The sequence below is a fragment of the Aethalodelphis obliquidens genome, unplaced genomic scaffold (assembly GCF_003676395.1).
Source record: "Aethalodelphis obliquidens isolate GAN/ISIS:26980383/991018 unplaced genomic scaffold, ASM367639v1 scaffold32, whole genome shotgun sequence".
Classification (NCBI taxonomy): domain Eukaryota; kingdom Metazoa; phylum Chordata; class Mammalia; order Artiodactyla; family Delphinidae; genus Aethalodelphis; species Aethalodelphis obliquidens.
The window spans coordinates 12,857,872-12,880,765 of NW_020837976.1; the positions used below are offsets into that span (position 1 = coordinate 12,857,872).

General features: G+C 46.0%; 1 protein-coding gene across 2 annotated transcripts in view; it reads left to right on the forward strand.

Moving 5' to 3' along the window:
* The window catches only part of MAPRE2 (microtubule associated protein RP/EB family member 2), a 162,034-nt gene that overhangs the window by 130,954 nt on the left and 8,186 nt on the right, over positions 1-22,894 (forward strand). For both annotated transcript variants that reach the window (XM_027127728.1, XM_027127727.1), the window contains 2 exons: positions 15,470-15,609; positions 20,404-20,562. In XM_027127728.1, the coding sequence (XP_026983529.1) occupies positions 15,470-15,609; positions 20,404-20,562 (299 nt within the window). The remainder of the gene's footprint in view (positions 1-15,469; positions 15,610-20,403; positions 20,563-22,894) is intronic.

Consider the following 22,894-nt stretch of genomic DNA (forward strand, 5'->3'; position numbering starts at 1 on the left):
TTTTTTTAATGTGGCTACTAGAAAATGTTTACTTACATGGTTCCCATTATATTTCTATTAGGCAATGCTGCTTTAAATAGTCATACGAATTTTAAAGATATTAAGAGAAAAAAACTTATTTATTTTTCATATTTTTACCATTTCCAGTGTTCTTCATTCATTCCTGAACATCTGAGTTCCCTACTAATTTAATTTCTCTTGAGACTGAATAACTTTCTTCAGCATTTCTTGTAGAGCAGGTGCAATGGCAACAAATTCTTTTAGTTTTCCTTTTTCTATGAATGTCTTTATTTCACCTTCATTCTTTTGTTTTTTAAACTTCTGTGCATCAAAGTACACTTTTTTAAAAAATTTAATTATTTATTTATTTATGGCTGCGTTGGGTCTTCATTGCTGTGTGCGGGCTTTCTCTAGTTGCGGTGAGCGGGGGCTACTCTTCGTTGCAATGCACGGGCCTCTCATTGCGGTGGCTTCTCTTGTTGTAGAGCGCGGGCTTCAGTAGTTGTGGCTCGCAGGCTCTAGAGCATAGGCTCAGCAGTTGTGAGGCACAGGCTTAGTTGCTCCACGGCATGTGGGATCTTCCTGGACCAGGGCTTGAACCTGTGTCACCTGCATTGGCAGATGGATTCTTAACCACTGTGCCACCAGGGAAGACCTCACCTTCAATTTTTTTTTTTTTTTTTTTTTTTTTTTTGTGGTACGCGGGCCTCTCACTGTTGCGGCCTCTCCTGTTGCAGAGCACAGGCTCCGGACGCGCAGGCTCAGCGGCCATGGCTCACGGGCGCAGCCGCTCCGCGGCATGTGGGATATTCCCGGACCGGGGCACGAACCCGTGTCCCCTGCATCGGCAGGCGGACTCTCAACCACTGCGCCACCAGGGAAGCCCCTCACCTTCATTCTTAAAGAAAATTTTCCTAGGTAAAGAATTCAGACTGATCTTTTATTCCTCCCTCCTGTTAAAGATGTCTTTCCACTATCTGTGACCTCTAGAGATAAGAAATGCATACTCATTCTAATCACCTTCCCCTATAATGATAAGTTGTTTTTCTCTGGATGCAGTCAAGACTCTATCTGTGGGTTTCAGTAGTGTGGCTATGATGTTCTCTTTGAACTTATCTTGTTTTGGAGTTCATTAGACTTCTTAAATCTATAAGTTTATGTCTTTTACCACATTTGGGAGATTTTCAGCCATTATTTTGTCAAAATTTTTTCAGCTCCATTCTCTCTATCCTATTTTTCTGGGACTTCATTTTTCCATATGTTAGAGCTTTTGAAATTATCCCTCAGGTCCCTGAGGCTCATTTTTTCCCAGTATTCTCTCTATTCTTTAGATGGTTTCTATTAATGTATCTTCAAGTTAGCCCTCTTCGTCCTCTGTCATCTACATTCTACTACTGAGCATTTTTTAAATTTCACCTTTTTTTTTCAGTTTTAATTTTTTTTCTTTCTCTCTTGAGATTGCCTATCTTTCATTTATTATGAGCATACTTTACCTGACCGGGAATGGTTATGATAGCTGCTTTAAAGTTCTTGTCTGCTAATTCTACCATTTCCTGACTCTTCATATGTTGAGTAATTTTGGATTGTGTCCTAGACATTGTGATGTTATATTATGGAGACTCTGGATTTTGTTATATTGCTCTGCAGAGTGTTGATGTTTCTGATGTAACAGGTATTAACTCAGAGTCCAAGTAAAAAGTACTCAAAAAGTTATATTTCACTCAAGGGTTCTAACCTTGGCCTCAAGCCTGTACCATTATACAAGACCTTTTTCCTTATTATTGCCAGGATGCAAATCTTCATTTATCTTTTGAGAAACTCCACCCTTTAAACACAAATGTTAGTCTCACCCCAAAGCTATCATTTACTCTAAGAAATGAATATTTCCCATGTCTTCTCTTTAGACTTAAGCAGTCCATAATGGCATTTACTTTCCAGAACCCTGTTAGGATAGGCACAGGCAGTGCCACCTTTCTGGTCCCTTCATGATCTCTCCATCAAAGAGAAGTCAGGCCTATTTATTCTTAAAACTTCCCAGTGTATATCTGCCTGGTACTGCTGTCTCACAGTCCCCAGTCACCTAACCACATACTGTACTATCCCTATACCTACTTACTTCAAGGATCCAATGTTAATTTTAAAAGATCATGCAATATCAACTCATAACAAGGAAGAAATGCATTTTTCTTACCAGTCCCGTAATTAACAAGACTTCTTTTCAAATAGGTGTTAGCACTTCTCCTTATTATCTGAACAATGTATCTTTCACTCAGTCCCTGCCCTATGTCAGCATTGCATGCCCTTGGCCTGTTCATGTTGAGAAACCATCCCATTGCTAAGCTGCATACCAGTTAATGGCTACACCCTTAGCTACAAGTAGGCCTGGAGAAAATGGGAAAAAATTATGATGGTCCAATTAATTAAATTCTTAGATGACATTCCCTACTCCCTAGAAGGAGAAGAGGGGTATTGGTGGTTTTGTTCCTCCAGTTACACATCTATCGTATGTGAAATATATAAGATAGGCGTTGGGATACTTTTCTCCTCGAAGAATAATTAAAACGGCATTTCCGTATCTATAACACTGATAAAACCACAGCATCACATATGAGCAGTGCTCTGCCTTGCCAGGAGACTGAGTATCTATGAGTTTGGAATATTGGGCACAGAGAGGAGCAAAGAGTCATGAAGAATTCAGGAGCTTCAGATAGGAATCTTCTGGCAGTGCCTGTGTAAGAGGCCAAGGGCTTCTTCCAAGGAAGAGCCCTGCATTTTTCATTTCCATCACAATGTGTTTGCTTAAGGAAACAGCACCTTTGACAGACAATTTACTAATTCAGTTTATAATTTTTAATTGTTTTGGCTTTGGGGGATCAAAATATGTCACAGTTTTGTTTTTTTTAAAACCGGAATGTTTTCAAGCTTGGAGATCAAAACCTACAAAATGTTGTGGTGTTATTGTTGTGTAACTCTCAAAATCTAAATCTAATATGAATAGAATTTTTAGTGGAAGTTAGGGAAAAGGAAAACATTTAAAATGTAGAGGGAGTTATCAAATATAGAGGGAGTAAGTATTGAATACATACTAAATGCCAGCTATTGTTCTAAACACGTAGCCTGTGTTAGCTCAGTTTAGCTTCACAACAATCCTAAATGGTAGAGAGTTCCCATTACACCCCTATTTTAAAGTTGAGGAAACTGAGGCACAGAGAGGTTCAGCAACTTGTCAGGGTCACACACTGGAAATAGGGAACCCTGTGATTCCAGAGCCCAATGCTCTTTAACCATTATATTATTATATTGCCTCTCTCAAATATCATGGATGTGGTCTTATGTTATGTTCTTATCTGCTCCCCACACTATACTGAACCGCGTAAATTTTCACAAACGAAATTCAAATTGCATACTGAATGGAGGAAATAAAAGGCCCTCCAGTGTTGTGAAGCAGGGGTCCCCAACCCCCGGGCCACAGACTGGTAACAGTCCGTGGCCTGTTAGGAACCGGGGCGCACAGCAGGAGGTGAGCGGCAGGCAGGCGAAGCTTCATCTGTATTTACAGCCGCTCCCCATCGCTCCCCAGTGTCACATTACTGCTGAACCATCCCCCCCTCCCCCAGTCCGTGGAAAAATTGTCTTCCACGGAACCGGTCCCTGGTGCCAAAAAAGTTGGCGACCACTGTTGTAAAGGTTTGAAACAGAGCACATGCTATTCTATTCAAACGGTATTTATTTTTTTAAAGAGCAATAATTTTTATTTATTTTTTATTTTTTTAAGGGTTTTTTTAAAATAAATTTATTTATTTATTTTTGGCTGCATTGGGTCTTTGTTGCTGCACATGGGCTTTCTCTAGTTGCGGTGAGTGGGGACTACTCTTCATTGTGGTGCATGGGCTTCTCATTGCGGTGGCTTCTCTTGTTGCGGAGCATGGGCTGTAGGCACACCGGCTTTAGTAGTTGTAGCTTGCAGGCTCTAGAGCGCAGGCTCAGTAGTTGTGGCACACGGGCTTACTTGCTCTGCGGCATGTGGGATCTTCTCGGACCAGGGATCAAACCTGTGTCCCCTGCATTGACAGGCAGATTGTTAACCACTGCACCACCAGGGAAGTCCCAAGAGCAATAATTTTTAAATGTTCAAAAACATTCCTGTCATTCTTGCAATAGGCTCTTGGGTGAGAGTCACTATATTTGATATATGTTTGTAAATGCAGGAAACGTTAAGCCACTTGTTCCAGGCCTCTTATCAGCCCCGAAGTAGAAATGTGTATAAGACCCAGAAAACTGAGCCCTAGGTTAGTGGGATTACTTATCTCTGATTTCTTAATCCTTCAGTTCAGATAATTCTCTGAGTTAATGGTCTGGGTGATTACAAAGTGAAGAGTACGTGCTTCAGACAAAACTGGCCCGAATTTCAGCATGTCATACTCTGTGCCCTCACAGCGGACTTTGCAGAAGAGGGTAAGGGCCTCCATTGCTGCCCCAGCTGCACCTGGGAAGCAAGCCATCCTAGCCCTCTTTTAAACACTGCTGGGTCCTTTCATAACCAGCACTGGGTCATTCTTATATAGCTGCTCCCTCTACATGCTGAACTATTAACCAGTTCTGCAGCTCAACTGCACGTGTTCCTGTGACGGATCGTTCCTTTTCTCTCCATAGATATAACAACTTGGCATTTAGCTTCTCAGCCTCACCATAAAACTTGTCAAACCTCAAATAGGCCATAGCTTACCATTTATTTCAGTTTCCATGAGCAGAACATCACAGATCACCAGTGAGCCTACTTTTCTTTATCATTGGTGCCTTTTTTTGTCCCTTGGTATGTTGGGCAGGAATAGAAAAGAGTTTTGACCTGAAGAATTTCCTATACTCCCTTTGAATTGGGTTCCGTATGAGGAGAGTCACATCCCATCCCCTTTCCCATATTCTGTTGGTTAGAAGCAAGCCCCAGGTCCCACCCACATTCCAGGGGAGAGGACTGCACAAAGGTGGGAATAGCAGGAAGTGAAGATGTAGCAGTCACCTTAAGTTCTGTAGTCACAGAAGTTTACAGTTTACTGTGGGGACTCTGGGGAGTCACTGAAAGGTTTTTTGTTTTTGTTTTTGTTTTTTGCGGTACGCGGGCCTCTCACTGTTGTGGCCTCTCCCGTTGCAGAGCACAGGCTGCGGACGCACAGGCTCAGCGGCCATGGCTCACAGGCCTAGCTGCTCCGCGGCATGTGGGATCTTCCCGGACTGGGACACGAACCCGTATCCCCTGCATCGGCAGGCGGACTCTCAACCACTGCGCTACCAGGGAAGCCCACTGAAAGGTTTTAAGTACAACAGCTAAGAAGCTGTTGCAGCCAAACATGTAGGAGTGGAGGGTGGCCTGAATAAAGGTCATGGCCATGTGGGTTATAGAGACTTTTAAGCAGGTTTAGTCAACAAAACTTGATGGTGATGGGTTATGAGAGGTGAAGGACAGGGGAAGCCAAGGATAAATGATGCACAGTTTCTGGCTTGGTCAATGGTTGGGGGAAGCAGAAAACCTGGAGCGGGAGCCAGCTGGAGTAGAGTAGAGTGGATGATTCCAGTGGGGCTCAGCTCTGATTCTCACCTCCCCGAGCTCCAGCGGCTCTGTGGCCTCAGACTGTCTCTCTTTGCAAGGGAGTCCCGGTAAGGTAGTGTTAATGGAGCACAGCAGACTTCCCACCATCAGCAAAACAACCTGAAACACTTGGTCTTGCCAATGGAATCAGCAGGACTCTGAACATCGTAAAGGAACTAAATAGTTGTGTTCCCCTGAAATGGCCGTCTTGGTTCGTAAGCTTTTTGCTTAAATGACTGATGTATGCCAGGAATGCATGACACAGTGATGTTGTTGTCATGGTGATGCCTGTGTGTCTTTATTCTCAGCAGGCTGTCTCAGTTTGTTGGACTCTTTCAATCACCAGCTTTCCTTACTGCTGCAGCAAACAGGCAAGGGAGTGTTCCCCTCAATTATTGTTGGGATTCTGGTGCATCTTGTTTTCACGGGGGTGAGGGAACCTCACCGTTTCTAGAGAAAAATTGCTCTGAGAACAATTTAAAAACAGGAATTTGAACTAAGATAGTAATTGTTTGGCACCTAATGCGTTTCAAAGCACACTTAATTCTCTACCAGGGTGTGAGAGGTGTGAAAAGTCAGCTTATCGAAAGAAATATATACCATGTTCGTGTAACTTCTTACACATCAGAATTTTTAATATTTGAGCTAATTTTAAGATGAGGAGTTCTTTCCTGCATTTTTTTTTTCCCTCTGAAAAATTCTCCAAAACCAGAGTGACTCAAGCAGAGCCTGGAAAATATTGGAGAATCACATGATGGCTAAAAATAAGCACATCATCTCCAGCAGGGACAGTAACCAGGGCAGAAGTAGCTCAGTTCTTGAATGCTCACACTGGCTGGACATGCTCGGCTGAGTCAGGCCCACTAGCCCATCTCAGTGGCCACCGGTCAGGGAAGCCTCCGGCACTGGGGCTCTGGGCCCTGGCTGTCGGTGTTGCTCCCTGGCATATTTTTGCAGGGCAGAGCCGGTCAGCACACTGTGTGATGACCCCGAGCTGGGAGTAGGCTGGGAGGGACACCGGCTGACTCACAGCTCTTGTCACCGCCTCGTCCTCCTTCAGCCGTCCCCTTGGAACCAAGAGCAGATGCTGTTGATCCCAGAATGTCTCTTAGTTGCTGTTGATGTTGCACAACTTAAGTTGTGATAAATGCCTGGATATTTGGTGCCTGTTCTATAGGGTATATCGTAGGGTTTTATAAACTGTAGCATTGTAAACGCTTTCCCAAAACCGGAACTCATCTTGAGCACTCACTGCTCGTCCCCAGGGGTATGACTGCAGTAGCCTCCCAGCTGGCAGAGGGGGCCTCCTAAAACCCAAGTCAGATCATGTCACTCTGCCCTGGACCCTGCCATGGCTGCCCTTTTCCATCATAATGAAAGCCAGCCTCCAGCAGTATCCCGTGAGGCCCTTGGTGACCTGCACCCTCCTCCCACGGTGCCCGTGCTCCCCCTGCTCCCGAGCAGGCGAGGCCACGCCTTGGCACTGGCGCTGGGCCTTTCCTCTGCCTGGAATATTCTGCTCCTGGCCGTCCGGAAGGCCAGCTGCACCTCTCTCAGGTCTTCGCTCAGATCTCACTTTCCCAACGAGGCCTTGAAGAAGTCAAGGTGACTCCTGTAAATGGCATGTCCCCTGCAGGGATCCTGGAAGTTGCAACTATGGAGCTGTTACAACACACGTCGTCTTCTGTGAGAAGGGAGGCTGTGAGCTGGGGTGAGCCCCACGCACACCCGGTGTGGATCTCGCCTCCTTGCATCCCTGCTGGGCTGCTGCACAACTGTCACCAAGGGGACTTGGGCATTTTGACCCCTGTCCTTCTGGGTGGACTCAGGGTCTGGGTGGACCCTTCTGAGTGAGGGGTTGAGACTGGAGGGGCTCATGATGGGTGCTCAGGCCTTCCCTGAAGTTCCTGTTTAAAACCGCCACTCACCCAGCCCTACCCAGCACTCCTTACCCCTGCCCTGCTCTGCCTCTCTCCATGGCATTTACTTTCTAGTTTATTATGTCACTTATTAATTTATTATTGTTATCGTTTATTATCTAATTTCCCTGTTAGAATGTAAATTCCACAAGGCCCAGCGTCTTTTGTGTTTCATTCAGTGTTCTATCCCAAGTGCCTGTAGCTTGCCAGGTACACAGTAGGGGTGCAGTAAATACTTGCGGCAGGAATGAGTGAATTGGGGAAATTTCAGAAGGCGCGCAGAGACTTGGGTGACAGTCCACCAGTTCTCGAGACAGAGAGTGCGGAATGGGGGAACCGAAGCCTGGGAGCCCACTGGTGGGTTATGAGTTAACCAGTTTTTATAAAGATTTTCTTTATAAAGATTTTCTTTATAAAGATTTTCTTTAAATAAAATGAGTCTCATTTCCTTATTATTTCAGCAGTTTAGTTTTTATTTTGCTAGTGTCTAGAAATGGGAAACCCGTGTGCTTTCTCGTCATTTGTTGAATCAGGCCTCGTTTGCTGAGTAGTAATGATCGGGTACACTTACTGTGTGCCAGGCTCTTGTGTAGGAACTTCCCATGTATTCACTCAGGTACTCTTCCCAGCTCTGGGAAGGAGGCACTGCTACTGACTCTGTAGAACATAAAGAAATCCGGGTGGCAGCAGAAGTCACGCCACCAAGCGAGCAGCAGAGCCAGGATTCCTACGAAGGCTGCAGGGCGCCCCCGCTCTTAACCACTGCCTCCCTCGGGGAAGACGAAGGACACCCAGTTCATACCAGGTCTTCATTCCCACAGGATTGATGTGGTTCAGTCTCGGCTGTGTGGAGCCCCTCCCCAAGCTGCTCAGAAGTGGAGCTGCCCACTTTTATAAGCTGACACCAAAGTGGCAAAAAGGAAGAGCCCAGTTTTGCCAGTGGCTGCTCTGGTGGGACAGAAGCCATAAGGGCGCTGAACTACTAATTTGAGAGTAAAAGAGCCACCCTCTTAAAGACCTCATGAATCAGGGCATCCCAGAACCCCTGTTAAAGTTCCATTTGGACACAACACTGGCCTCTGAGGTGGGTTTTGTTTTTTGGGGGTTTTTTTGCGGTACGCGGGCCTCTCACTGTTGTGGCCTCTCCCGTTGCGGAGCACAGGCTCCGGACGCGCAGGCTCAGCGGCCATGGCTCACGGGCCCAGCCACTCCGCGGCACGTGGGATCCTCCGGGACCAGGGCACGAACCCGCATCCCCTGCATCAGCAGGCGGACTCTCAACTGCGCCACCAGGGAAGCCCTGAGGTGGGGTTTTTCTTGTTGTTTTTTTTTTTTTTTTTTTTTGCTCTCAGGGCAGAGCAGACTACAGAACCTACAAAGTGAAGGTATGGAGGCATTTTCGAAGGAAAGTGTGAGATCTTGAATTTGTGATGGTCAGAGTTGTGTGGGAGCTGTTAGTCATTCCGCCGTGTGACAGCTCTGGTGTCAGTTTAGTCACTTAGGAAACCCTCTTCCTGTGGGAATTGTCTCTTTTCATCAGTCCAACCCCATACCCTCTCCCCCAGCAGTGGCCTTATTTACTTATTTATTTTAACCTGGTTCATATCTCAGTTAAACAATAAAACCTGTTTGCCAAGGTAAAGGTGATAAGGAAATGATGTCTGGTCCATCCACAAATGATTAATCAGTGTAGGTACGAGGTATCTTCTGTCATGTTTCAGTTCTGTGGGGTTTAGGTTTGTTTTTATTGATATATAATTGACATATAACCTTATATTAGTTTCACAGTTTGCAAGGCAGAAATAGAGACACAGATGTAGAGAACAAACGTATGGACACCAAGGGGGGAACAAACGTATGGACACCAAGGGTAGGGGGTGGTGGTGGGATGAATTGGGAGATTGGGATTGACATATATACACTAATAGGTATAAAGTAGATAACTAATAAGAACCTGCTGTATAAAAAATAAATTTAAAAAAACAAAAAAATTATTAGTTTCAGGTGTACAATGATTCAATGTTTATATATATTACAAAATGATCATCACAACAAATCTAGTTAACAACCATCACTACACAGAGTTACAAGTTATTTTCCTCTTGTGATGAGAACTTTTAAGCTCTATTCTCTTAGCAACTTTCAAATATGCAATACAGTATTACTAACTATATTATTACTGTAACTGTGTAATGCCATGCTGTACATTACATCCCAGGACTTATTTATTTTATAACTGGAAGCTTTACCTTTTGATCCCCTTCACCCATTTCATCCCTCCCACTCCCCGCCATGGGCTTTTTAATTCCGTGGCGGGGGGCTGGGGGGATGCTCTCAAAGTAGGGAAGAAGCTGGGGACGACCAGAAGCGTGGTTGCTTCCTGAGTGTGTGTGTGTTCTTAATGTCTCTGTGGTTCTTGTCAACAGTATTAATGTCATATTTTTAGCTCCTCTGTTTATGATTTTGGCAGAAAGAATACGGCAGATTATGTGAGAAGAATTTCTAAATTCCATCAGAGCCCTGGCTGCGAAGGATAAAGCCAAGTATAAAAAAGGATAAAGTGCTTTTATTTGCTTCATCGTTATGAACTCATTGGGCCTCATAGGCCCAAAATGTTGGCACATTTTCCATAAACATTAAGCAAGCTACTAATTATTGACATTAGACACAGCAGTGCTCTGGCTTCACTAAGGCAGTGAATCAGGCCACTCTTTGTATTTTACAACTATGGTTTAAAATGTTTTAGCATCATATTTATACCCCGACTCCTGAAGGCATTAATTAAGACAACTGCTCAAAGACTAGCATTGTAAATCATGTCCATATCCAATGGGTAAAGTCAGAGAATTATAGGGACTTGCAAGGAATTTATGTCTACTTTCCGCTGCTTCTGAAACTCCTTTTTTATTTTGAAAGGGGAAATTAGTGGAGAGAGAGAAAAGCTTGAGGAAAAATGATTCTTGTAAAACAGGACTACCACTAATTATATTTTCAGGACATCATTAAATGCAGCTCGACAAAAAAATTGAAACGTTTGATAGCTGCAGGAAAAAAAAATCTATTATCTGTATTATTATTATTATTGCCAAAGTAGCTGTACTCCCTTTAAAAGCTATTATGTAAAATGTTTTTCGTGTAAGCATCGTTGAGCAGAGAGGCATGGGAAGGCCCAGTAGTGAAATCACCAGTGGACTTGGAGGCATTTAGGGAAGCATGAAGGCAGCTTTTGAGATCCTCAGTATCTAATCCTCAGGATTAGACACTATAGAGGACATTATTGGGTCACTTCACAAAAATGGAATATGAATGTTAATTTACATAAAAGTATTATATCAGTGTTAAATTTACTGACATTGTACAGTTTTCTGATAACATCCTTATTATAGCAGCCTGGGTAAGTGAAAAAAGAATATCTGTCACCCCAGAAGCTGGGTACTCCTTAGGGTATGGTGTTTTGAAAGAAGGTAGCAAGGCTTGTAGAACAAATAAACAAAAACCTAGTTTTTAACTGACTAATGAGCATGATATAATATAGGATATTGTCTATCATTATTTATTCTAATAAGTTAAACCATGAAATCATTCAACACAATGAAGAAAAGGTTGCATTTTCATCTTTATACATTTTAGTATTTTAGCCTTAATCACGTGATAGCCGTGAGTGGTCAATTACGTTCATATCAAATTGCAGCCTGTGAGGATTCAAAGAGCTCAGTTTACATTCTTTTGAAAATGAGCTTTGTGTGGTTTTTAAAAACTTTTAACCTCTGAAGATACTAAGATCTCCCTCTGTCTTTCCTGGTCTTTCATTTCTTTGCGTTTATTCGTTAGAAGGTAGAAATGTACAGTTAACTTGGTGCTGACCTCTTGTATTCTCATTCATCAGACATGCATTTCCCTCGATTATCAGTTTCTTTCCAAACAACTTAATCAGAATTTCAAAACCCCTCTCATTTTAAATTTCAAATTCCTTAATTGAGCTATTAAATTTTTCAAATTTGTTTTCCCTTCTTTGTCCATATTCTGGGGGCAGAAGCTTTTCTTCTGTCCCCCGTGTAGGGAGCATAGCGGGTAGAGCGTGGACCAGACCCCCTCTTCTCCACTGTCCCCTCCCTGCCCTGCAGCAGGGGGATGCCAGGTCTGACTCTCACTGCTTTCATCTTTCTCGTCTCAGAGACCCACAGCCTGCATGCATGTGTGCCAGTTTGAAGGACCTGGGGCTCTGCACCCCAGCTGACCTTTACAGGATCCGTGAAACACAGATGCCACTTTAATGCCGAGACCCTGTGAACCACAGTAAAGTTGGACTCTGTCAGTAGCAAGGGATGTGTTTCTTCAGGAAAAAGCTGGAACTGGGACAGCGTCAGTAACTGCAGCAGCTCTGGCCTCTCTGCCGTGAGCCACCCGGCATCTCCCGTGACCCCATTTCTCTCCCAGCCAGCTTCCTCTGCGTATTTTTAGGCTTTCTTTCCCTGATAACTTGGTCTTACATGGGGCTTTGGCTTGCCATGACCTCTTCTACTTTAACTTCATATCAAACGTTTCAGGTTTTTCTAAGCTGCATTTGATGATGTCCTGATAATATAATCAGTGATAACCTTGTTTTACAAGCAATCAGCTTCTATTCCTTCCACGCTTTTCTTTGAAAATTTACATGAGACTGGGTGAGGCAGGGTATAAGAACATGAGTGTGTCTGGTGGACCTCGCTCAGCTCCTGCAACCAGCCGCGTCATAGCTGCTGACCTGCTTAGGGAGGCTTGCCCAGGCTGGGTGGGTGGGTCACTTGCTCTCTAGGGAAGCCCCTTCCCCAGAGCTGTTCTCTTCAGAAGAGGCATGGACGGAAGCATGGCAGAGGCTTGGATAGGACAGCCCAGCACAAACCATCTTGCTCCTCCCTACTCAGAGTTAACTGTTTACTGACTGAATTTAAATTCACCCACATGAACTACTGTCTTGACTCCATCTATACAGGGCCTAAGTAATAATGGAAGGTGAACTTGAAACCAAGTAAGAGATCTCTTTCTGGGAGGCTGGTGGGTTTTGTTTCGTTTCCTTCAGGTGTTGCTGGCTCCTGCTGTCAGTGACTTTGAGGTTGGCATCAGCTCCTCGAGCTTCCCCTGGGATCTTTACCCTGGATAGATGCCTGTCCTAGGCGTTCTTTCATGAGTCATAAAAACTTATTATTGAGTGTCTCCTCTGGGTCAGGCATTGTACTTGGCCTTGGGAACATAAAATAGTAAACAAAACAGACTCAACTCCTACCTCGTGGAGATTAAGTCTAATGGGAGAAGTAGGCATTAAATAAATCACTGTACCATTACCGTTGATGGGTGCTGTGTGAAGGATGTGTGAGCCACCACATTTAAGCTGAGACCCGAAGGCTGTTAGACATAGTCACTCAAAGGAGGGGAGGAAGAATTTCAGGCAGAGGGAACACAGCCCGATCCCAATCCGTGGTCATGTCTAGAACATTGCCTTTTTCCTGAGAATGTTGAGTGTGGCCATGCCTGGGCTTTTTTTTTTTTTTTTTAAAATATACATTCATTTGCCTTATTTTTTAGATTCCACATGTAAGTGATAACATAGAGTATTTGTCTTTCTGTCTGTGGGCATTCTTAAATGACCCACTCCCACCAGGTCATGAGCTCCTGTAGAGCAGGGACTTCCAGTACAGGGCTCATGGTAGGCACTTAATAAATACGTATTTAGTAAATTAGAGGGGTTGGTCATAGACAGTCTTTGAGCCACTTTCTGTTAGACTATTTTTATATTAAAATACGACAGAGTGCTCATGAAAAGGTCTGAAGTAACTTGATTTTTCAAAAGCTGCTTCCCCAGCGAGGCTGGCTGGTGGCCACCCTTGGAGAAGGCTGTTTGTCAGGTCAGCACGTCCTCGCCCTGCCTCTCCTGCTGTTTTCCACGCTGTGTTCTTTACCCTGTTGGCTTAGCGTGGAGTTAGAGAAGCTGGCCAATGGGACACGGAAGCTATGTCCAGGAGTGTGTTTTCTGGGCTTTTCCAGAGATGAAGCCTCCTCACAGCTGTTGAGCAAAGCAAAGCATCCGCTCTCTGGACAACTTGGGAAGTTCCGCTGCACAAGGTTTCATGACCTGAGGTTTCCAGGTCACTGAAGGTTTGAATACTCAAACTTTTTAAGTCATTCCTAACTTAAGCATCCTCAGTTTTACATATATTAGGCATTTCCCTGTATTTTTAGAAGAATTCTTTCTTTCTTTATAACAGGCATGTATTTTAAACGGTATGTTACTGTCAGTGCTTCTTGAGGGTGTGTATGACTCTGCATCTCTCACGACTCTGAAGACATACAGATAGGAATTTTATAGTCTTCCTGCTTGCTACTTTGTAATTAGGAGATTGGTTGAAACTTGTAACTGCTGCCAGGGTGCTTGCCTTTTTCTAATCTCTTAGTACCAGTAAACTGTAAAATTGGAAACCATACAACCAGGTTTTGTTTACTTGTTCGTGTATTTAAGCATTTGTTCCTTCACCAAATATGTGTTCCGCCAAGTACTGTGCGAAGCACTGAGGTTGCAAAGCTGAGTATGATGAGTTCCTTGCCCTCCAAGAACCAGAGGAGCAGAGTGGGCGGGACTGTGGTGGAGAATTGGGCCAGCGGGAGCACCTACACCGGACTGAGCTGTTCTGAGTAAGAGGGAGTGGCTGGGCCCCAGTAATGACCCTGAATTTCTAAACCCATGGAGTGTATACACTTCACTGCATATATCTTGTGCCATCTGTTTTGGCTGCAGAGGCCATTTCCTGTGTCTGTCAAGTTCTAGATAGTGAGAGCCTGTCATGAGCTGAGCTTCAGGTAGATGAGTTCTTACCTGACATCAATGGTCCTATTTTTTTTTTTTTTTTTGCCAATTTCTATCATTATTAGTGATGCTACTGAATAACTTGGTTAAGGTCCCAATCCTCAGGCTTCCCTGTTGTAAAGGCATATCTTTCACCCTTTATAAGCAACTTATAGGGTAACACCTTGACACGTGTAAACATCCCGTCCTCCAGACACTTCTCAGTGTTTTAGAGTCAATTGATGAAACTTTCCTGAATCAGTTATGTGTATTGCAAAACTGTGATTTTTCTAGCATTTCTTTAGCATTTACTGGCTGTCAGTGTTCTGTGGAGATATTTGGATTCTCCCTCTCCCCTACCCTCATTATGGACGAGATTTTTATTTATTCAGTGCATTGTAATACATTACAGCCATCACTCTTTTTGGTATGCAAATGGTCCAAGTCTGGCCAGTTGGGAACCCCTTTGGGCTGGCCCCTGACATTCATTAATCCTTGAGCACATCCTTGCTTTTTGACATGAGATGTCCCAGGCCCACCTTGTCCTTTCCCTGCCCCAGCCCTGGAATCAGCCATATCATATCTCAAGAAGCCCTTTTACTGCAGAATAACATTTAGAAACCAGGACTTGGGCACCAGGAGTGCCTGTTGCTACAGAGATATCATGGCTCCTAGACTCTTTTAATGGCTAAAACTAGGAAATACATTAAAAGAGGAAAAAATAGACGTGCATTGATATTTCTCCTAAAGTGTTACTCTCTTATAAGGTCTGTGTTAGAAATTCAATTATGGTGATGCTCTGAGCTTATCAAAGAACCTTTCCTCTTTAAAAAAAACAAACAAACTTAAAATCCCTTTGTATCTGTTCTCATCTCTCTGGAGGGAGAAGGGACAACTGCATTAATCTCACGTCACTTGAGAAGAACGACCAGTGCTCAGAAAGGTTAAGTAAGTTGCCCAGGATGATTCTGTCGTTTTATCGAGTCCACTCTTTCTAAGCGTATCTGTGCTACTTCTGTGCTGGCAAGAGACCACTGGCAGTGTCTCTTCTGTGTTTGAGTAAATTCCTTTTATATCACACTTTTGCTACCTACCTAAACAGCATTTCTGATGTTGCCAATATTCATAATTTATTCTGGGTCCTTTCAGGTGCGGCTAAATCCAGTCCAGCGTCTAAACCAGGATCCACACCTTCTCGTCCCTCATCAGCCAAAAGGGCTTCGTCCAGCAGCTCCGCATCCAGATCTGATAGAGATTTAGAAACACAGGTCATACAGCTTAATGAACAGGTAACTCGGCATCCCCAGCTGTGTCTCTGGGAGCAGTGACAGGTGTCAGGGGGTGAGATGAGCAAACTCCTGTGGGCTTGGGATAGGGGGAGGGAAGCGGCGGGAATCAGTGGCTTCAAGCAAGTAAGAATGAAAGGAACTATTGGGGCAGATAATCAGTGGCCCATTGTGAATAAAAGATGTTAAGTCACAAATCTCAAAGCTATACATTGAGACAGAGGGACAGATGACTCGGCTTTAGGTAAATGCAGGTAGCCAGGCCAGCCTCGCCCTCCCGTACACCTCAGTGCCTGTTAGGAGCTCCAGGCTAGACCGTGGCCACTTCTAGCCAGTCTAGATTGTGTTAAAGGCATCAGGGGTTAGTCTCCCTCCTTCCTTCCTTTCTTTCAGCAGCTATCTGTTAAGCCTGTTCGATGTGACAGACACGATACTTGATGCTGATAATATAATGGCAGCAAGATAGAGAGCTTCTCTTCCCTCATAGAATTTACAGATAGCAGCCACACACCATTGTCTATTACACAAGCAAAAGCCAAATGGCTGAACACTTCCCGCAAGAGTGAAAGTACACAGGAGCACTGAACCCAGGAATAGGGCATCAGAAAGGCCACAGTTAAATAGAACTTGCCTTTTTATCTAATATCCCTAGGATTGCAGTAAATCTAGGTCTACTGCCTTCGAAATTTTCAATATAAAAGCTTAGGTATGCTTTCTAACTAACAATAGCTAATTTTGCCCAAGAGTATACATAGTTTAAAAGTAATAAAACAATTGGTAGCATAGGGCCCAGTGCAGAAACCACCCACCCTTGCCCTGAGTTAGGAGAGTCTTTTTGCTGTACGCGGGCCTCTCACTGTTGTGGCCTCTCCCGTTGCGGAGCACAGGCTCCGGACGCACAGGCTCAGCGGCCATGGCTCACGGGCCTAGCTGCTCCGCAGCATGTGGGATCTTCCCAGACCGGGGGCACGAACCCGTGTCCCCTGCATCAGCAGGCGGACTCTCAACCACTGCGCCACCAGGGAAGCCCAGGAGGAGAGTCTTTTCTCCTGGCCACTCCCACCCCTGGGAGAAAAGCCATTATCCCAGGTGCCCAGGCTGTTCCCAGCTACTCACTGGGCATGGGCAGATCCCGGTGATTAATCTGATTCTTGATGAGCCAGCAAGAGTCTGGAAACAGTTTTTGAGATAGTTGTATATTTGCAAACAAGAATCTAGTTAAAAAGCAAGCAGTTGCTTAACTAGGGTGTTTCTTTACAATTCTGAACACTTTAATGAAAAAGGTAAAACCTTAAGTCATCGCTGCGTAGGACTTTGATTTAGAAACTGTGGAATGTTCTAATTACCTGCTGATTCTCAGTTTGAGCCCTTATACAATTTCCAGCAATGAGTTCTTCTAGAATGAAAGGCAGTTAGTACCGAGACTGAGCTCTAGAGCCCGCGAGCCACAGCTGCTGAGCCCGTGTGCCGCAACTACTGAAGCCCGCGTGCCTAGAGCCCGTGCTCTGCAACAAGAGAAGCCACCGCAATGAGAAGCCCGCTCACCGCAATGAAGAGTAGCCCCCACTCACCGCAACTAGAGAAAGCCCGCAAGCAGCGACAAAGACCCAACGCGGCCAAAAATAAATAAAATTTAAAAAAAAAAAAAGGCAGTTAGGACAGCCCTAATTAGCCTTGGGCCACAGGCCTGAGGCTCTAAGCAAGTAGACCTGAAGAGAGTCGGGTGTGGGTCTGTAATACTTTAGATTTATAACCCTTTTCTCCGTAGGACTCAAATTCTTTTGATATCTTTATTATCAAATGTTTCTTCATCTACCCCTACCACACCCAGTTTCCCAAACCACCAACCCAAAGTAGAAACACATTGGAACCTCGAGATCCTGCCTGCCCCTCTCTCGCTTACGGCCTTCGCCAACCAGCCCCACTTCCTCTCCTTGGGGCTGGCTCTGGGCTCCCAGTAGCTCTCCAATCACACACAGAGCCCCAAGGGCCCCAGCCCTCTACGATGCTTCAGCTAAACTGCTGTCCCATCCAGAATGCCACTCTAGAGAAGACACGGAGAAGCACATGCCAGTGGCCTTCCTCCTCCTGCTTGTAATTCCTTCATTACTTCCAAAGGCCTCACTCCCGGGCTGTCCCCCCATGCATTCACATGGAGGAGAGTGTCCCCGCACCTCCATCTGTCCCCCAGAGGGAAGGTCGGACCCATCCTACATTGTAAGCCTTCATTCACCAGCTGTTTACTGAGCGCCTCCTTCAGCTGTATTTCCAAGGCTATGTTAATGCTCCCTCCATTTTCTGTCCCCAAAGCCTACAGGGTGCTCCCCCAAACTGGTGGGGAGCCACTCACAGTCATCACTGTGTTGGAATTGAGGACACGAAGACGAGGAAGGGCCAAGTAAAAATGCCCGGACCAAAGACTGAATTACAGTGGTAATAGACAAAGTGACCAGTGCCGTAAACTTTAAGAATTCTCATTCACTTGGCCTCATGCCTTGATTTGGGCAGTCTCCCATGACATGCTATGAAAGCACCACTGTGTTAGAGAATTTCAATGATAGAAATGAACCAAAAGACACAGGGGAGGAGAAGACATGACTAAAATAATCAGGGGTTGTTTCTGGAGAGTAGGTGAGCAAACAGGTGGTGGGATGGGGTCCCTGCTTGTGCTCGGGGACCACGGGGGCTGAAGAGTGGGGCCTGGTTAGCCCGCACAGACACTGTCCGTGGCTCGGACTGGAAGGCTGGGCGGATCTACAGTGTGTGGACACCTGAGCGGTAGAGAATTGGGAGAAGAGAACTTCCCCTTGACTTTTCTCAAGGGTCCATCCCCAGCATCCCCTCCACTGCTTAGGCTCCTGCTCTGACACGTGCGGGAGCAAGGAGGCATCGGAGTGGGACTGTGAAAATGGCATCCCATTTGCCAACGGATCTTTCATCAAGTAGTTTAGCTCCTGTTGGTTTTTACCAGGGAAAGTTTATAGCTGTGCATCTGTTAACCTCATGCATCTGGAATAGCAGCACAGGCCAACCTGGGCTGGGTGTTTCTACAAAGCCTCAGCTCTTGGTTCACCGTACAGACCACAGCACTTGAGAGGCTGACAAGCCTGGTTTCCGTGGGTCAGAGGCATCCAGAGACCCTTCTTGCCCGACACAGGGAAGGGGAGCTGGCAGACAGCAGACACCTAAACTACCGCAGACCCGCTGGTGGCACCAGTGCAGGCGTGAGATGGGTCTGTGGTCGAGTCTGGGCGGGGTGGGGGGGAGGTTCTAGAATAAACAGTTTTCTTTACTCTAGAATTCAGCCAACTGGGTTGCCTTCAGTTTTTACAAATGTCCAAGCCATAGTATTATCAGAAATAAGAGCTGAAAGTTAGTGACTGAGGGAATTCCCTGGCAGTCCAGTGGTTAAAGACTCCGTGCTTCCACTGCAGTGGGGCATAGGTTCAGTGCCTCGTCAGGGAACTAAGATCCTGCAAGCCGCAAGGCGTGGCCAAAAAAAAAAGAAGTTAGCGACTGATCCTCCTTTGCTTTGTAACCAGCTACATGAGGGCATCAGTGAGGTTAACTCTGCGGAAAAACCATATCCTTGAGTCTTACTGGATGGACACAAGTTTGCCAGGTGCACAAGGAGACGGACACTGCAGGTGCTGAGTATCTGTTTGAACGAGTCAATAACTCCAGACAGATAAATAGTATGTACCAAGGCCCGGAGTTACTAGAAACAGATTTTCCACTCCAAATGTAATCTTTGGAAATCTGTGAAGGGTGATTTTTCATATACTGAAAGAGAGATTTCTCCTGAGGAGAACCATGAGAGACCTAATTCACCTCCTAAAGATATTCTCTGCATAAATATAAATGATCAAATGGTTCAGAAAACTTGAGGGATTCTCCGAGAGCAGGAAGGGGGTGATGGTTTGGGCCTGTGTGGAGCTGCTCGGCCTGCAGCCTGGAATTTGAGACCAGATCTGTCTACACTGCCTGTGGTGTTTCTTCAGCCCAGGTGACGGCTCTGCCAGCCTCAACCCTTGCCCTCTTCCCTTCACCAGCGCCATCTCCGTAACCACGGTGAGAAGCTGCAAGGCCCTTGAACCCGCATCAAGGGAGAAAAAACGGAATGAGGGCTGTTCCGCTGAGGGACTGGAGCTTCCACATCTTCCCGCCTTTCACGTGATGAGCTCGAAGCCAGAACTAGAGGAATTAAGACAGATCCACTCAGCCTGCTTTTAGTCTCACCCAGTTTTCCTTGTGCAGCCATGCCCCAGTCCCTCAGTAGGAGCATTTGTCTAGTTTGGTTCAGGAACATGTATGAAGGGCTCCAAAGTCGAGGGCGGCTTTCAAGTGACGTGAAGAAAGGAGGTTCCGCAAAGCGCGTCTGAAGGGACCACAGTGCCAGCCTCTCCCTCCCCTCCCCTCCCTCCTCCCGCTCTCGCCTCTCCCCTCCCTGTAGAGGATGAATGAGATGGGGGAAAGATGTGCCCCAGCCCAGGTTAGTTACCAGGAGAGGAAGGCTGACTCGGAGCCCGGGTGGAACTGTCTCGGGCAGAAGGATCCCCGGGCCTCTGGGTATAAATGGTCGGTTGACAGGAGTGACAAGTGTGCTGTTGAAGCTGGGCATTCGGGCCCAGGCTCAAGCTCCAGCAGCAGCCCCTCGTCTCTCCCCGGACCTGCATGTTGGTTATTTTTGCACATCTGTCTTTTGATGTTTCGCATCTTTATACGCAGGCACAGTTGGTCATTTATTTCTTATGCTGTAGTTTGAGGGTTTTCTTTTCCACCTTCCCTCCCTCACAGGTACATTCATTAAAACTTGCCCTTGAAGGCGTGGAAAAGGAGAGGGATTTCTACTTCGGAAAGTTGAGAGAGATTGAGCTCCTCTGCCAGGAACACGGGCAGGAAAACGATGACCTCGTGCAGCGACTCATGGAAGTCCTCTACGCTTCGGAAGAACACGTGAGTGTGAGCAGAGCCCTGAGGCTTGTGTCCCAGAGTGATGCTCTTGGTCCGAGCGCAGTGGCGCCGAGCCTTCAGATACTGCCCTGGGACCTTAGTGAGGCTTGCAGCTCAGCCAGTGCATGTGATGTTCCCAGAGGAATAAGCACGATCGTCGTGATCCATTGACCCATGCTTGTGGGACCCGCATTCATCAATCTGGGAAGAGATGCGCGGATGGTTGCCAGTTGTTGGGGGCAGGGGACCGGGGGGCTTCGATTGAGAAAAATAGGCTCACACAGCCAAATCTCAAGTGGTTTTCAGCTCTCTGAGCAAATGAGCAGTAAGAATGTGTGCAAAGATTCTTCACACAGATCAGAATGTGGTTAAAGGAAAAATTAATCTAGATGCTTTTCCCATCCCCAGAAGTCCCACAACTGTTTTTTCCTTCATAGCTGGTTGTCTTGGTTACACTTTGCCAGTACAGAGCAGCATTGTGTGACAGCCCTTTGTGGAAAAATACTTCTGGAAGGCCTCCTCTGTGGAGGCCCTGCCCACCAGGGTTGCTCCCCACGAGTGGATGTGCCGAGGGGGGGACCCAGGATGTGGCTCCGTCCGCGCATGGAAAGCCGACGTGAGGAGCAGCGGAGGAACATGAGTCTCAGGAAGCGAGGAGGGGAAGGGGCAGGATAAACGGCAGGGCCCAAGGCAGGTCACCCCAAGTCCGCCCAGACAGGCAGGGAGAGGCCCTGGCAGCCGCAGTGGGAGCCCCGTGGGGCTTCACTTTCATGAGGGCGGCGCAGTGAAAGGCAGGAGAGCACGGGCCAGGGTTGCAGGCGTCCTGCTGCCAGGTTGGGGCTGAGGAAGTGTTTGGGTAGGTGTGATTAGGAGGCCTGCAGGTGCCCTGAGGGCTCTGTGGTCGAGTTGCACGTGTGTTGGTATTTCCACAGAACATAGGAAGCCACCAGCAAGTTTACTTTTATCTTATTTCAGCCGAATACCAGGCAGTTGTTTACTCCGTGTAAGATTAAAATCCTAGCTCTGAAATTTTCCTAAACTGTAAGAAACTGTCTGGAGTTTGGGGACTCTCCAGCACTTTTTTTGTTTCCCCTGGATATGTATATATTCTTAAACCTCTTTCTCGGTTAGCTCACGCTATAGATCTTGAAGCCCTGGGGATCCACCTGCCCAGGTCCCAGAGATAGCGACGGCTTTACAAAATATTCTCAGTATTTTCAGATCTGACGGAAGAAACCAAAGGTTGCTTTGTAGTGTGTGTATCTGCACCACCCAAAGTGGCATTTTTATGACGTTCTGTATGTAGAGAGTGCTTTGTCATCTGTCAAGCGCGAGACGAATTATGGTTATTCTCTTCACAAGCTTGTTTGAGGCTGAATTCGATGAGGTCTGTGCAGCAGCCCCGTGAGCCCGAGTGAACCGTGCTGCTGCCCATCCGGGACGGTGCCCGCTCGCGGGAGCAAGGCGGCTTGCAGGATGGAATCTCCCTGCTGATGCTAACCTCTAGCCTTCTGATGCTAACCTCGAGCCAGATCTTGTCCCAAAGGAGGAGTCGTTGTGAGGTAGCGCCGTTAGGTGAACTCCAAATTAAGGGTTGGCAGGGCCACTGAATTCCTAGCTAATGGCAGGTGGGGCTGGCCTTCGGCAAGAGCTCTTGCCTCCTGAGAGTTCGGGAGTGTCTTCCTGGATGACTACACTCAGCTTCTGTTAGACCATTTATATCTCCAACACCTCCAGCACACACACCAGCACCAGCTTACCGAGACCTGGATTCAGAGAGCCATTCTTGCAGTGTATGGGCAGTTAACGCACACGCCCCTCAAAGAAGTAATACTTCAGAGTATCATCAGTCATTAAGACTAATGGGTTTAGCAGGTCCTTTCCTTAAACTCTTGGGATGGGAGATGAGGGGGAAGGCCAAGGGCTTTACATGTATCAGCTCCTTTAATTGTCTGGAGAATCCTATTAGGTAGATATGGGTGTTAGCCCATTTATAGATGAGAGAAACTAAGGCAGCCGAGAGGTTAAATAACGTTCCCGAGTGAATAAGCAGCGTAATTTGCATTTGAACTCGAGTCCCGAGTTCGTGCCCTCCCTTCTCCAAGCCTGAGCCACCTTTTAAATGGGGAACATGATAGTAGTAATAGCTAACCTTGAGCATTTGGCATGTGCTAGATATTACGTTTATATTCTATATATATATTTCTCACCACATCCTTATGTGGTGTACTATTACTTATCTCTGCTTTACAGATAAAAATTACTTGCTCAATGACCCATGTTTATTTATTTATTTATTTTTTTGCGGTACGCGGGCCTCTCACTGCTGTGGCCT